Genomic DNA, 15,179 nt, shown 5'->3' on the forward strand with positions numbered 1-15,179 from the left:
CTGCTTCTCCCTCTCCCTCTCCCTTTGCTCCTCCAACCCCCATTCGTGCTCTCCCTCTTTCTCTCGTAGATAAATTCTCCCCCCGCCAACCAAGATTTTATTTATTTGACAGAGAGAAAAAGAGCACAAGTAGGGGGAACAGCAGCCAGAGGGAGAGGGAGAACCAGACTCCCTGACTCATCCCAGGACCCCGGGATCATGATCTGAACAGAAGGCAGCCACTTAACCAATTGAGTCACCCAGGTGCCCCATCAAATAAATGAAATCTTAAAAAACAAGAAGACATTGCTTTCTTTTTAAAAGTGATGCCACAAATTCACAAAGTGCTATCGTTTTTTAAACTAAAGATAAATACCATGAATTAAATGACAAAGACAAGCTTCAGAAACAAAAGTACAGTATTTTCTTAATGTATGCAACAACAGTAATCATACTTATTAAGTGTGATCACGGAATGGCTCAGCCATGTCATCCTGCAAAATTAAATGCAGGGTAGAGCACTTACTTAAAAAGTTAATATTCTAAAACCAGACAGTGAATTACACATGAGATATCTGTGTATTGGGCCAATACCCTGGACATCACTGCATTTCTTTCACGCTGTTTTGATGACTAAGAACACCAAATACGCTCCTTAACTAAGTATCCAAAAGAAAATGTTACACCTCCTCTATCTATCCTCCTCATTCATCTATCCTATCAGGTCAGATACCAAGAGCCAATGAGAATGATATATGTAAAAAAAAATGAAACTGGACCACTTTCTAAAACAAAACACAAAAGTAAACTAGAAACAGATTAAAGACCTAAATGTGAAATCTGAAACCATAAAAATCCTAGGAGAGAGCATAGGCAGTAATTTCATTCACATCGGCTGCAGCAACATTTTTCTAGATATGTCTCCTAAGGCCAGGAAACAAAAGCAAAAATAAACTATTGGGACTATACCAAAATAAGAAAAGAAAACAAACAAACAAACAAACACAAGGAGAATGAAGGCATACAACTGGACTCGTGAACACAATGGCAGATCAAGTGCATTTTTACATATCAAGATCCTTCAGTTTCTAAAAAGGTATTTATCAAAAACTAACTTTTTAAGGGCCCCCGGGTGGCTCAGTCAGTTAAGCATCTGCCTTTGGCCCAGAGTCCCAGGATTGAGTTCCACATGGGGCTTCCCGCTCAGTGGGGAGTCTACTTCTCCCTCCGCCCCTTCCCCCTCATGCTTGCTCTCTCTCAAATAAATAAAATCTAAAGAATAAGAAAAAAATAAACTTTTTGAAACATTTAAAAGGTCAAAAACAGGAATGACTTGCATTCTCTGAAGAGATCAGATATAGAAAGTTGAAATTATTATTTCTGTTAACACTATCCAAAGGCATGGAGTATCCCAGTTGTTTTAAGGAAGTTCCAGTTCTCCAATCTGAGCAAAACATTAGGTTGTAAGCAGTTTTGCACATAAATAACAGAATCTGCTAACATTATTTATCACTACTCCAGAGTCCTTCCTCATGCTGTCCAAAACACCTGTCTTATGTTGCTATGAATCCACCACAACCCAGTTCAAGGCCCCTTGTTCAGTAAAGGCTTTCAGGATGATGCTTCTATTCTTCTGATCTCTATCCTCCATCAACTATTATCAAATGCACTTTCTGTGTGCTTTGCAACACAATGAAATCACTGAATCAAGGACTAACGCTTTGCTTCGGGTTAACACTTAGCACAGGACTTCTCAATTTCACCTATATTTTAATCAATGGGGGCTTTAACAATGTGTATATTGGTATACAAATATGTGTGCACTCACATATACACAAACATACACAAGTGCCCAACTTGCAATCCCAAGACTGACTTATTTGGTCTATGTGGACTCTGGCATTATTTTACCATTATTATTACTATTACTACTTTTGTTATTTACTCAAGTTCCCCACTGATTATAAAAGTACAGTAGGTTGAGCACCTTTATTGTAATACGCTAAACAATACCTGTTCCAGTTTCTCAAGATGCTATTCATTATGAAAGGCAACACACCAGAAGGCACTGTTAAAAACAAAAAACACTACCTGTGTTCTACCTATGAGTGTCCTGGCTGACATTCCAGCAGGTCAGCCTAGATATTACATCATACCAGTAGCAGATGGAAAGGCAAAAAGAGGAAAGGACAGGAATGGCTCAATCAAAACTTGCAGGCACTGGGGCCCCTGGCTGGCTCAGTTGGTGCAATGTGTGGCTCTTGATCTCAGGGTTACAAGTTCGAGCCCCACATTGGGTGTAGAGATTACTTTAAAAAAATTATATAAGGGGCGCCTGGGTGGCTCAGTGGGTTAAAGCCTCTGCCTTCGGCTCAGGTCATGATCCCAGGGTCCTGGGATCAAGCCCCGCATCTGGCTCTCTGCTCCACAGGGAGCCTGCTTCCTCCTCTCTCTCTGCCTGCCTCTCTGCCTACTTGTGATCTCTGTCTGTCAAATAAATAAAATCTTTAAAAAAAATTAAATTAAAAAAACAAAAAACAAAACCTGAGGTTATTATTAGACCCTCTCAAAACAGAGACAGCATCATGCCCTGGGCTGTCCTACTTCAAGCACTGACACCCTCTCATACATAATCATCAATGACACTAAAAATGCCAAGTCCCAAGCCAGTTATACATGACATGATGTGTCTGCAGAGTAGAAGACAGCAATGAAAAGTTTACATATTTCATTCTCTATTTTATTAGGGTTCAGCAAATGATTTTTAAGTCAAGTAAGAGGACAAGATATCCTATTCGTACAAAATTTTGTTTCTCAACCACAGATTTCAGGTAAAACACAGCAAATGAAACAAAATAATTCCCACTAGTGAAAGCTGTGGATCTGTATTCCAAACCTCCCCCCAGACCCCCACCGCCAAATGAGAGGTGCCTACAGTTAGGGCCTTCAGTTCACCATTCTGTAGCCACATTCTTTGATATTCTATGCTCTAAGATTTTATTCCCATCAGCCTATCTTCATATCCTTCTCTACCAGTTCCTGGAGTCCTGACAGGAGTTCAATTTTCATGGGAAGTTAAAGCCAGATATGCAAGCAGTAGATACCCCTGTTTTAACGAAAATATATCCATATTATAAGGTCCTCCACTAGAGTGGCATGTTAAGAAAAAGTACACTAATTTTACGAAAAACAAAACAAAAATGCAAAAAATGTAAGCACCTAGAAATGTTTTAGCATGATTTGAGCAAGCCAATTCTGACAAACATCTGCATTTAACTAAACTGGAAAACAAATGAAAATTTTCATGTCGTAAGTACAGACAGACTTTCAAACCAAGTCCAAGAAAAAAATTACTAGTAAGAAGGATGCCTGAGTGATTACGACTTAAGATTTCAACTAATTGTAAAAAAGGATTTTGGGGGGCACCTAGGTAGCACAGTCATTAAGCATCTGCCTTCATTCAGCTCAGGTCATGATCCCAGAGTCCTGGGATCAAGACTCATATTGGGATCCCTGCTCGGCAGGAAGCCTGCTTCTCCCTCTCCCACTCCCCCTGCTTGTGTTCCTGCTCTTGCGGTCTCGCTCTCTGTCAAATAAATAAATAAAATCTTTACCCCCCCCCCCAAAAAAAAGAAGAAGTATTTTTAATCTTTGTCCAGAAAACTCAGGGTAGCTCAATTCCACATGGCAACATCAGATATGTGCTTGGTAATTATCACATCATTGTTTTCTGGACTGATATCTACTGCAGATATATTTTTATTTATAAAATAATAAGGCAAGTGTCATTCTAGAATACATTTGCTTGCGGGTACATTTCTTCAAATCCCATACTAAAATAAAAGTGAGTTACCAGACTCTGAGGAGAATAGGAGTTGACAGCAGTGGAGCTGCCAGTCCCTGGTGCCATCTGATTGTTGTGCTGAGAATTTGTGAAGACAAGGGCTTGACCAAAGCCCTGCTGTTGGGAAGTTTCAAAGGAGTTGACTTCTGAGGCTTGACTGGGAGGAACAGGCTTCTGGAGCAAGGCTACCAGATCAATGCTAAGCAGACAAAAGCAAATGAGGAACGAGTCAAAAGAAAATCTTATCAATAATGAATTTGAGAAGTGAATCAATATAGAGTAAATTCATGTTAAAAATATTTAAGTGAGGAAAACCTTTGGAAACTGGAGTTTAAAGGAGCCAAAAGGACAGCATAAATTAAAAAAAGCATACAAAGCCACAGAGACTAAAGCAGGACTTGGCAGAGAAATGAAAGGGTGCATCAAGACAGCTCCACAGAAACAGCACAATAACAACTGATTTCAAAACTTGGAGCAAATGAGTAAATAAACAATTTTATGAAGTTTGGCTCATTTACTGTAAAATATTTTGCCCCATTCATAACTCAGTACCAATGTTTCTTAAACTTGCCTCAAGGAGAGTGAATCCCTGTTTTGGGGGAATGAGAACTATAGTCATGGTAGACAATTCAAGTAGTTTCCCATTTATCATAAATACCCCCTGTGAGTTCTACATTCTAAGCTATAATACAATTTAAGTTTATATAAAACTCCAATAATTTTCTCACTTAAAAATTCAGGAAGTGGCGCCTAGGTGGCTCAGTCTGCTAAGCATCTGCCTACGTTTCAAATGGGATCAAGCCCACATCAAGCCTGCCACTTCCCCCACTTGTGCACCCACTCTCTGTCAAATGAATTTCAAAAATCTTAAAAGAAAAAATATTCAGGAAAAAATGTGCAAAATATAAAAAATGCACAAATGCCCTGTTAGCTACAACTCTTGTAAATGTCCTCAGAAGAGAGACTCATGGCCTGAAAACCTAAAAACATGAGTAAGAAATAATCTTCAAGACCTATACTACCTGACATGTAAGTGAGCTACTAACTCTTCTCCACAGAACCTGTAAGGTGCTCAGGATTAACTCACATAGTAATTTATTCCATTAAACCCTTTCAGAGGTCAGTTTCCAGTCAGTTGTGTTTGTTTTGTTTTTTAATGCCCTCCCATTCCCAATCGTGACCTCTGGTCCCATCTTTTCCCTCCTGTTTCACTGAGTAGGGAGGAGGCTTCTTCTTCTTCTTTTTTTTTTTTTTAATGAAAATGATCCTATGAAATTGAGTAACGAATACAGTAAGGAAGTTATATCCACTTAACAAGAAATTCCCAGCAATTCACAAAACCTTTGTTCATTTTTATTTCCCTATAATGAAGTCTTACAACCATCTCATTTAGCACAAAATTGTGTCAGATTCAAAATTTCCTTCAATTTTCTGAGGTCATATATAGAAAGGCTTTCATCCTCCTAGATCATTGTATTTTGAAACCATAATTAAAGGTTCTTTGTTATTGTAGAAACTAGGATGTAAATAAATCCTTCTTAAGAATTCAGTTCTGGGGGCGCCTGGGTGGCTCAGTGGGTTAAGCCGCTGCCTTCGGCTCGGGTCATGATCTCAGGGTCCTGGGATCGAGTCCCGCATCGGGCTCTCTGCTCAACGGGGAGCCTGCTTCCCTCTCACTCTCTCTGCCTGCCTCTCTGCCTACTTGTGATCGCTCTCTGTCAAATAAATAAATAAAATCTTTAAAAAAAAAAAAAAAGAATTCAGTTCTGGGGTGCCTGGGTGGCTCAGATGGTTAAGCAACTGCCTTGGGTCATTATCCTGGAGTCCCGGGATCGAGTCCCACATTGGGCTCCCTGCCTGGCAGGGAGTCTGCTTCTCCTGCTGACCTCTCTCCTCTCATGCTCTCTCTCACTTATTCTCTCTCTCTCTAATAAAGTCTTAAAAAAAAAAAATTCATTTCTGCACATTCTAATGTTTCTATTTTTCTGAAAACTCCTTTTTCTGTAATCTAGGAGACTAGATTAAAACTAGTAGAGCCCATATAAAATGAGAAGTTTGTATTAGCCTCAGAAGATCTAAATAAATGGTATTATACATAGAAACCAAAGGATATTTTGTATTAGGTTCATCTGTCAAAAAATAATATACTGTATTATATTAAGTGAAGTAAGTCAATCAGAGAAAGACAATTATTATATGATCTCACTGATATGAGGAATTTGAGAAACAAGACAGAGGATCACAGGGGAAGGGAGGGAAAAATGAAAAAAGATGAAACCAGCGAGGGAGACTCTTAATCTCAGGAAGGGGGGGGGGGGGGGGGGGGGGGGGGGGCACGGGTGGGGGGAGGAATGGGGTGGCTAGGTGAGGGATATTGGGGAGGGTATGTGCTATATGGTGAGCACTGTGAATTGAGTAAGACTGATGAATCACAGACCTGTAACCCCTGAAACATATAATACATTATATGTTAATTTTTTAAAAAACCATATATTTACAAAAATAAAAAAGAACCATTAAATAAGTTTAATATTATCAAATAAGCTTAACATTATTAAGCCAGTGGAGCATGCAACTATCAATCTTAGGGTTTTGAGTTTGAGCCCCATGTTGGGTAGAAATTACTTAAAAAAATAAAAAGGTCTTTAAAAATAATTTAAGTTAAATAAAACAGGCTTAACATAATTATCACAAATGATGACAAGTCACAAACATAATCGCTATTTTAATTCATCAGAGAATACAATAAATTAGAAAATGATAGAGGCTCTGTCAGCTCACAAGGAAGGTTAAGGGATAAAACAAAATCTTAGAAGGAAAAAGTTAACAACTTAGAGATTCCAGGAAAGAAAAAAAAAGAGACCTAGTAAGACCCAAAACAAATTTCCTGAGCAAGAAATTTAAATTATGCTTTGAATAACAGACAAAAGGTGACAAAAATTGTTTACCTTTGCCCAGGTGTGACATGATTCTCTGCTGGAACAGCTGAGGCTGTGAAGACCTTTGTTTCAGAAAGCTGTTTGGAAAGTAATAAAAAAAAGACTTTGCTTTTATTTTATAGAACATGAAACTAAAAATGTATCAAATTTCTGACAATTTTCCGTCAATAGTACTCTTATTACACTTCACCCAAAAAGTAGTCTAAAAGAAAGAAAATACATTAAGTGATGATGACAAGTAATATTCTTCAGGTGAAGGTAATTTTAGATTGGCAAACCCATAAAAAGGATTTCACATCAGGGAAAGAATGAAGTTAAGTGAGACCAGGGTTCTATTTGACATTACACAAAATGAGAATACAAAATGACATTATACAAAACGACATACACAAAATAAAACCACCACAAATGCCCAACGTTGGAAAGGCAAAAAAACCCTGACATTTTCTTTCCCCCAAAACAGACGGTTTTAGTATTTTCGTTATTAGTAAATCTGTATTTCTTTTTTTTTATTAAGTCATAGGTTTCCATTTTTATATAGAAACAACCCTGTTGAGGTTATACCACATCCAATAATCTGCTAATGCTCAAACCGAATAACCTTTTTGTCATATGAATATGCCCATGAAATCATCACAAAATCAAGACAATGAACATATTACCCCAAAAGTTTGCTCCTGTCCCTATGTAAGCAATCCCTCCTACTATTTACCTTAGCAACCACCAATGTGTTTTCTGTCACCACAGATGAGTGTTGTAATTTCTAGAATTTTAAGTGGAATTTTAAAATATGCAGGGTTTTTTTGGTCTGGCTTTCTTCAGTGAATACAATTATTTTAGATTTGTACATATTGTCTAAATGCCCTTTTAAGTTTTAAGGCCCCCAGGATAAAATTTTTTGTAACTTCAACTCACATTATTGAAAGGTAGGCTCTTTTCACGTTTTCAAAGTGTGAGCTTTCAAAGGCTGAAAAATGATGACCTAAGGAGATTATGTGAGAAACTGCAGAAAATCTTTCAAAGACTGCTGTAATACTTATCAACTCTAACAGTCTTAGAACTCTGAAACACTGTATAAAAATCAGGTTGCCTCACATGTTAATATTCTGGCAGGGGCAGAGTAGACAGTAGGTGTTCGTTTTCTATAAAAAGCAAATAAAAGGGGCACCTGGGTGGCTCAGTCGGTTAACTGGCTGCCTTTGACTCAGGTCATGATCCCAGGGTCCCAGGACTGAGCCCCAAGTCAGGCTCCCTGCTTCGTGGAGAGCCTGTTTCTCCCTCTCCCTTTGCCTGCCTCTCTGCCTACTTATGCTCTGTCAAATAAATAAACAAAATCTTAAACATAAATAAATTAAAATAAAAAGTGCTGAATAGGAGTTACACTGCACCTGTTCCAAGGTGGGATCTTAAAGAACCCCCAAGGAATTCATTTTTGCCTTAACACTATTTAATACATAAGATTCTATAAGACACAGAGAAAAGCAATAAAGGAGTAACTGTGGAAAGCAAAGCCACAAAAATAGTGAACAGTTCAAAGCAAATGAGAACCACATTAACCACTGACATCCTATTTAACCTTGGGAGAATACAGAAAATTAGTTTCCTCCTTCTCTATTTTCTAAAAAAAAGGAGAGGGGCAACTACTGGCTCAGTCAGTAAAGCATATGATTCTTGATTCAAGCCTCATGATGGGTGCAGAAGCTACCTAAAAATAAAATCTTTTTGGGGCGCCTGGGTGGCTCAGTGGGTTAAAGCCTCTGCCTTCAGCTCAGGTCATGATCCCACGGTCCTGGGATCGAGCCCCGTGTCGGGCTCTCTGCTCCGCAGGAAGCCTGCTTCCTCCCATCTCTCTCTCTGCCTACTTGTGATCTCTCTCTGCCAAATAAAAAAAATCTTAAAAAAAAAAAATCTTTTTTAAAAAGTATGTAAAAAGTAAGCAATCTCAGATTTCAAAAGACACAAGCCGTATTTTAGAATTTGTGAAAAGAAAAAAAAAATCAAAAGAAAATACATAAAAATTATTTCAAGTGGCTGCAACCTGGCTGGCTCCATCAGTAGAGCATGCAACTCTTTGATCTTGGGTTTGCAGGTTCAAGCCCTATGCTAAATGCAGAAATTACTTAAAGGGGAAAAAAAGGAGTAGGGAAGAAATAGGTATTGTTGTTTTGGTTTTTTCTTAAGAGATTTACTTATTTATTCAAAAGAGAGAAAGTGAGTGTGGCAGGGAGGGAGAATCTCAAGCAGACACCTGCTGAATGTGGAGCCCAACCTGGAGCCTGACCTCACCACCCTGAGATCATGACCTGAGCTGAAAACAAGAGTTGGGACCCTTAATTCAGACTGAGCCCCCAGGCACTCCAACAGTTATTGTTCTAAGTTCTACATGGAATTTTCTATTTGTGCCTTAGATTACTCATGTTTCAATCACCATTATTTTATATCAGGAAAGTTTTAAATTTTTGGATACTTTGAGAAAAACATCCAAATTTCCTATGCTAATTCTTATCACTAATTACAAATTATACTGTGCCTAATATGGGCTCTCCAGAAGAATATTAATCTCTATGTGTGTACATTTGAACTGCCTGTTAACGTTCACTGAAAGACCTCATCTAACCCACAGAACAACTCATCGAAAGTCAGACAGGACAACTGTTATGATAGTCATTACACTGGGTGGAAAAGAGAAGGCTCAATAAGGAAAGATGCATCACTTAAAGTCAACAGGTCAGCTCAGTCAGAATTTGAACACAGGCCTTTTTCTTTCTTTTTAAGATTTTATTTATTTATTAAAGATTTTATTTATTTATTTGACAGAGAGAGATCACAAGTAGGCAGAGAGGCAGGCAGAGAGAGGAGGAAGCAGGCTCCCCGCTGAGCAGAGAGCCCGATGCAGGGCTCGATCCCAGGACTCTGGGATCACGACCTGAGCCGAAGGCAGAGGCTTTAACCCACTGAGCCACCCAGGCACCCCTATTTTTATTTATTTGAGAGGGAGAGAGAGGAGAGCACAGGGGAGGGGGAGGGAAAGGTAGACTCCCGCTGAGCAGGGAGCCCAATGAGCTGTTCATTCCTAGGATGCTAGGATCTTGACCTGAGTCAAACGCAGCCGCTTAACCAACTCAGCACCCAGGCACCCCATGGCCTTTTGCATTCTGATCCCCTGCTCATCTTCTAACCTGCCAGCTGACCCAGACAGGAGCCAAAAACATCTAAAGCTTCTAGCACTGAAAATATTTCTTCCTCCCAAACACTTGGCAAAAATTCTAGTTACAAAAACATTGAAAAGTTGAACAGCTCGGTTTCAAGTAAGATGAAGTTCCCACAGCTGCTCACTCTATCTTCCTTCGTCACTGGTACCCATCCCTCCACTGATTCAAGTAAGCACCCACCTAGTCCATCATCCTCGTATTACCAGTACTACAGAGCCTGATGACATCATACCCCGAAGATTTATGGTTAATATATGGCAGAAGTGAATACATACCTTAAATCTCAATCAAATGAGCACCTCTATTGTCTTGCTTCCTCATACTCAACCCAGTCTGCTCACTAACAAACCAGACACAATACTGCTTTGCAGCAGAAAAGGAGTGGCAAACTGTAGGTCATTTCTTTAAGAATGTACTTATAGGGGTGCCCAGGTGTCTGAGTCTATTAAGCATTGACTTTGGCTCAGGTCATAAATTCACGGTCCTGTTTGACTGTCTCTCTCCCTCTGTCCCTCTCCGTTTGTGCTGTCGCTCAAACTCAAAATCTTCAAAGTATATATATTCTTATAAAATAATAAATAGGGACGCCTGGGTGGCTCAGTTGGTTAAGCGGCTGCCTTTGGCTCAGGTCATGATCCCAGTGTCCTGGGATCGAGTCCCACATCGGGCTCCTTGCTCGGCAGGTAACCTGCTTCTCCCTCTGCCTCTGCCTGCCTTTCTGTCTGCCTGTGCTTGCTTGCTCTCTCTCCCTCTGTCCCTGACAAATAAATAAATAAAATCTTTAAAAAAAAATAAAATAAAATAATAAATAAAAATATACTTGTTAAAACGGTGGGGGGGGGGGCAGGAAATTTTTCTCGGGAAAAAAATTTTCAAAGTCTGGGTCTTTTATGTGATATTAAAGGTCAATATTGGGGGCACCTGGCTGGCTTAGTCGGTAGAATATGCAACTCTTAGGTCTTGGGTTCGTGAGTTTGAGCCTCATACTGGATGCATAAATTACTTAAAAACTAATAAGTTTAAAACCCATTATTTAAATAAATAAAGGTCAACACTTATAACCTCTTTATTCTCACCCAACAATGTTTGCTCTCTATGATGTACATACACCTGTTTTGGAGCTTGAGAGTCAAACAGAAAATTGGTATAAAATATATAAAATATAGGGCTACTTGTTCAGTTACATTTTCTTAATTCTTTTTTTTTTTTTAAAGATTTTATTTATTTATGAGAGAGAGCGAGCGAGCGAGCACAGGCAGACAGAATGGCAGGCAGAGGCAGAGGGAGAAGCAGGCTCCCCGCAGAGCAAGGAGCCCGATGTGGGACTCGATCCCAGGATGCTGGGATCATGACCTGAGCCGAAGGCAGCTGCTTAACCAACTGAGCCACCCAGGCGTCCCAGTTAAATTCTTTTTTAATCAAAGAATATCTTATGCTGGGCCCAGAGTTACAGATCAACACTACTAGAACTAAAGTAGTACACTAAAAAATGTCTATGGAATAAACAAATATAAGAAGAGTCTAGTTTTAAGAAGAAGGGGTTGGGGCCTAAACCAGAATCACTTATTCAGGTTAATTTCAGCTGTGACCCAAACACCATCTCCATTAATAAAAACACTATAAGAAATAAAAGGTCAGGGCAACACCATCAGTTGATTATCAGAACAAACAGGGATGCCTGGGTGGCTCAGGTGGTTAAGCATCTGACTTTGGCTCAGGTCATGATCTCAGGGTCCTGGGATCAAGTCCCACATCTGGCTCCCTGTTCAGCAGGGACCCTGCTTCTCCCTCTCCCTCTGTCCCTCACCCTGCTTGAGCACTTTCTCTCACTCTCAGATAAATAAAATCATAAAACATTTAAAAAAAATTTTTTTTAATTTAAAACTTTTAAAAAAGAACAAACAAAACAGAAAATAAGCGAAAAAATGATTTCAATTTGTTTTACTACTGGTTATTTTTAAGTGGGTGCCTTAGTTTTGTTTTTTTTTTTTTAATTTGACAGAGACACAGCAAGAGAGGGAACACAAAAAGGGGAATGAGAGAGGGAGAAGCATGCCTCCCATGGAGCAGGGCACCCGATGTGGGGCTTGAACCCAGGACCCTGAGATCATGAGCTAAGCCAAAGTCAGCAGCTTAACAGCAGAGCCACCCAGGTGCTCCGAAGTAGATGCTTTAAAACCAAGTTTCTTAAAAATCTCAAAACCCCAACTTCCTTCTGAGAAGCATTTGCTAAAAAAACATGATAATCACAGACATCCGAAAAGGAACCATGAACAACTACAATATGTCTCCAGCTTTGTTCAAGGAATGCATGCCCCTATCAGAAACCAAAAGGAAGACAAATCTAATCTGATGCTAAATACTTACATCTTCAGTCCAGTCGTCTGTTGTCCACTCTTCCACAGAATTCTTCCAGGTTCCTGTTGACAGTAACCACAGTTTACATCACAAAGCCAACTACTATCCTACTCCAAATAATTCTTGGTTGTATACTGCACAAGTTGTGTCACGTATCTCATGAATTTAGTTTACAATCCAAGAAATATGAAGCTATTCTCAATAAAAGGTCATGCTGTCAAATACCAACTTAGCCAGCTACTATGCACATGAACTCAAATCAGTTTCTCAAACTTATTTTGCATCAGTGTAGATCATATTCAAGCAATTCTGCCATGAGCAGGAAGTACGAACACAGCACAAATACAATGAGATCCTTCTGATATATAAAATTTAAAACAGAACAAAGTTAATTATGAAGCTGGTCTGCCTTGGACCCTAAGTTCATGTAGATTACCGAATGCATAGACACCTCCTTTTTCTAAGATATTTGTTCCATTCTATGATTTCCGAAAAGTCAGTCCTGCTGACATGAAGTACAGTGCTGTAACTCCTGACCGGGTACAGACGATCTACTCAAACAACTGTTACAGAACAGCTATCAAATTATTAAGCATTTTAAAAAGAAAAAGCATTTGTGGGGGCACCTGGGTGGCTCAGTCGGTTAAGCATCTGCCTTAGGCTTGGGTCATGATCCCAGATGGGAATTCTGAGATCAAGCCCCAAGTCAGGCTCTCTCTTCAGCGAGACACTGCTTCTCCCTCCCTCTCTGTCCCTTCCTCTGCTCCTCCTCGCTCGCTCTCTCGCTCACTCTCAAATTAATAAAATCCCTTTTAAAAATTTTTTAAAAGATAAAAAATAAAAGCATTTGTGTATTTGTGTCCAGAAATACTGACTTTAGTATTCAGAGATCCTATGTAAGTACAGGTCCATTATTTTTAACTACACATGCAAATACACACCCAGAGAAAAAAAATTGTTTTAAGATTTTATTTATTTGTCAGAGAGAGAGTGAGCGAGCCAGAGCGCACAAGCAGGCAGAGGCAGAGAGAGAAGCAGTCTCCCCGCTGAGCAAGGAGACTGATGTGGGACTCGATCACAGGACCCTGGGATCATGACCTGAGCCGAAGGCAGCAGCTTAACCAACTGAGCCACCCAGGCGTCCCGAGAAAATGGTTTTTAAAAGAAAATATACTAAGATATCAACTATAACTACAACCAGGAACACTGTGGATGCTTTCATTCCTTCCAACCGGAAGAAATGAGCCGAGCATCTGACCTATAATGAGGTCTGTGTTTGGAGAGGACAAAGGGAAGAGAAGAAAGGAAACACTCTTGAGAAAAAAAGGCAGGTAACCAGAGCTAATCTCCTTGGAATGAAGTCAATAACCTAATAACCAACTGCCTCATAAACAAATGGTTATTACCTAGGAAAAGAGTCCTTCTCATTGGAATGCTTCTGACTGGATTTCCCTAGTTTAGGACTGGTTATGGCAAACATAGAATTGATGAATGTATGCAATATGGCTCCCTATAAAATATAACCTAAGATACGCTACTTCATGGAAGATTTTTCAAACCTGAAAATATTCACTGTTGTGAGAAACCTACACACCTCACTGACAGACTTCATCTATTATTGTGGATCATAGGGCATATATATTATAGGAAGGAAGAATGTGGATACAGGTACTCATTGTTCTTCTGTGCCTCTCAACTGCATGTATCCTTGAAATATCTGTAAAGATTCAGAGAGAAAGATCTGAACTGACAATCTGATCCTTTGTACTGGTTCATTCATCATACCTTTTAATGATTTCCATAATTTCTCCATAAATATCATGAAACAAATATGAATTTACATGGTCTCAAAACATCTTGCTGCATTAAAATATTTTTTTAAACTAGAAAAAAGTTATAGTTTAAGTGAAAAAACAAAAGGTGCAATTAGTCCCCGTCAGAAATCAGTACTGAAAACTTGTTCTCTAAGACCTCTGCACAGGCTTCGTAGAGATCTCCCGGTACACAAAGCTAAATAAATCTAAGGCAAGCCATCTACCTATTCTCCATTCTTATATTCCTTCTACAATGTGCCTTTCTTCTAGGTAATCTCCAATCTTTGAATACCTCGAGACTTCTCTAAGTAAATGTACAGTTTTAAAAGGACACAATTAATTTAAAGGATGGCCAGTACACAGTGTTCTTGATGCCACCTTCATCCAAACTACTATATGATCATGCTGTCAAATTCATCATAGGAAACAGTATTCTAAAGATTAATAAATTTTATGAAAAGCTGAGGCTCAACCTGAGCAGTTCTAGGAACATCCTAAGCAAGAAACAGAAAACAGGGGCACCTAGCTATCTCAGTTAGTAGATCATGGGACTCTAGATCTTGGGGTTGTAAGTTCAAGCCCCACCCTGGGTATAGAGATTACTTAAAAATAAAATCTTAGGGGCACCTGGGTGGTTCATTTGGTTAATTGGCTGCCTTCAACTCAGGTCATGGTCCCAGAGTCCTGGGATCAAGCCCCACATCAGGCTCCTTGCTCATCAGGGAGCCTGCTTCTCCCCTGCCTACCATTCCTTGTGCTTGCTCTCTCTCTCTTTCACTCACTCTGTCAAATAAAACAATAAAATCTTAAAAATAAATAAAAATAAAATCTTGGGGGGAAAAATCTTCGAAGTTGGGAAATAGCTAGAAAGATATATAAAGAAGGGATACTCCAAAGGAGAAAAATAACGATGAAGAATTAAAAAGCCCTCTACATAAAATATTAAAGTATCCTAAAGTTTACAACGTATTTTTTCAAAAAATTTTTAAGTTGTGGTAAAATACTCATAAAATTTACTATTGTGATAATTTTT

General features: G+C 39.1%; 1 protein-coding gene and 1 non-coding gene across 2 annotated transcripts in view; both read right to left on the reverse strand.

The window, feature by feature from the left end:
• UBAP2 (ubiquitin associated protein 2) overlaps nucleotides 1–15,179 on the reverse strand; it is a 127,085-nt gene that overhangs the window by 24,511 nt on the left and 87,395 nt on the right. The window contains 3 exon segments of the mRNA XM_032860388.1: nucleotides 3,833–4,022; nucleotides 6,772–6,839; nucleotides 12,342–12,394. Of these exon segments, the coding sequence (XP_032716279.1) occupies nucleotides 3,833–4,022; nucleotides 6,772–6,839; nucleotides 12,342–12,394 (311 nt within the window).
• On the reverse strand, nucleotides 3,633–3,715 carry LOC116869607. The gene has a single exon (XR_004383076.1). It is a non-coding gene; the product is annotated as a small nucleolar RNA SNORD121A (small nucleolar RNA).

The sequence above is a fragment of the Lontra canadensis genome, unplaced genomic scaffold, assembly GCF_010015895.1.
Source record: "Lontra canadensis isolate GAN:19392208 unplaced genomic scaffold, GSC_riverotter_1.0 scaffold19, whole genome shotgun sequence".
Taxonomy (NCBI): Eukaryota; Metazoa; Chordata; class Mammalia; order Carnivora; family Mustelidae; genus Lontra; species Lontra canadensis.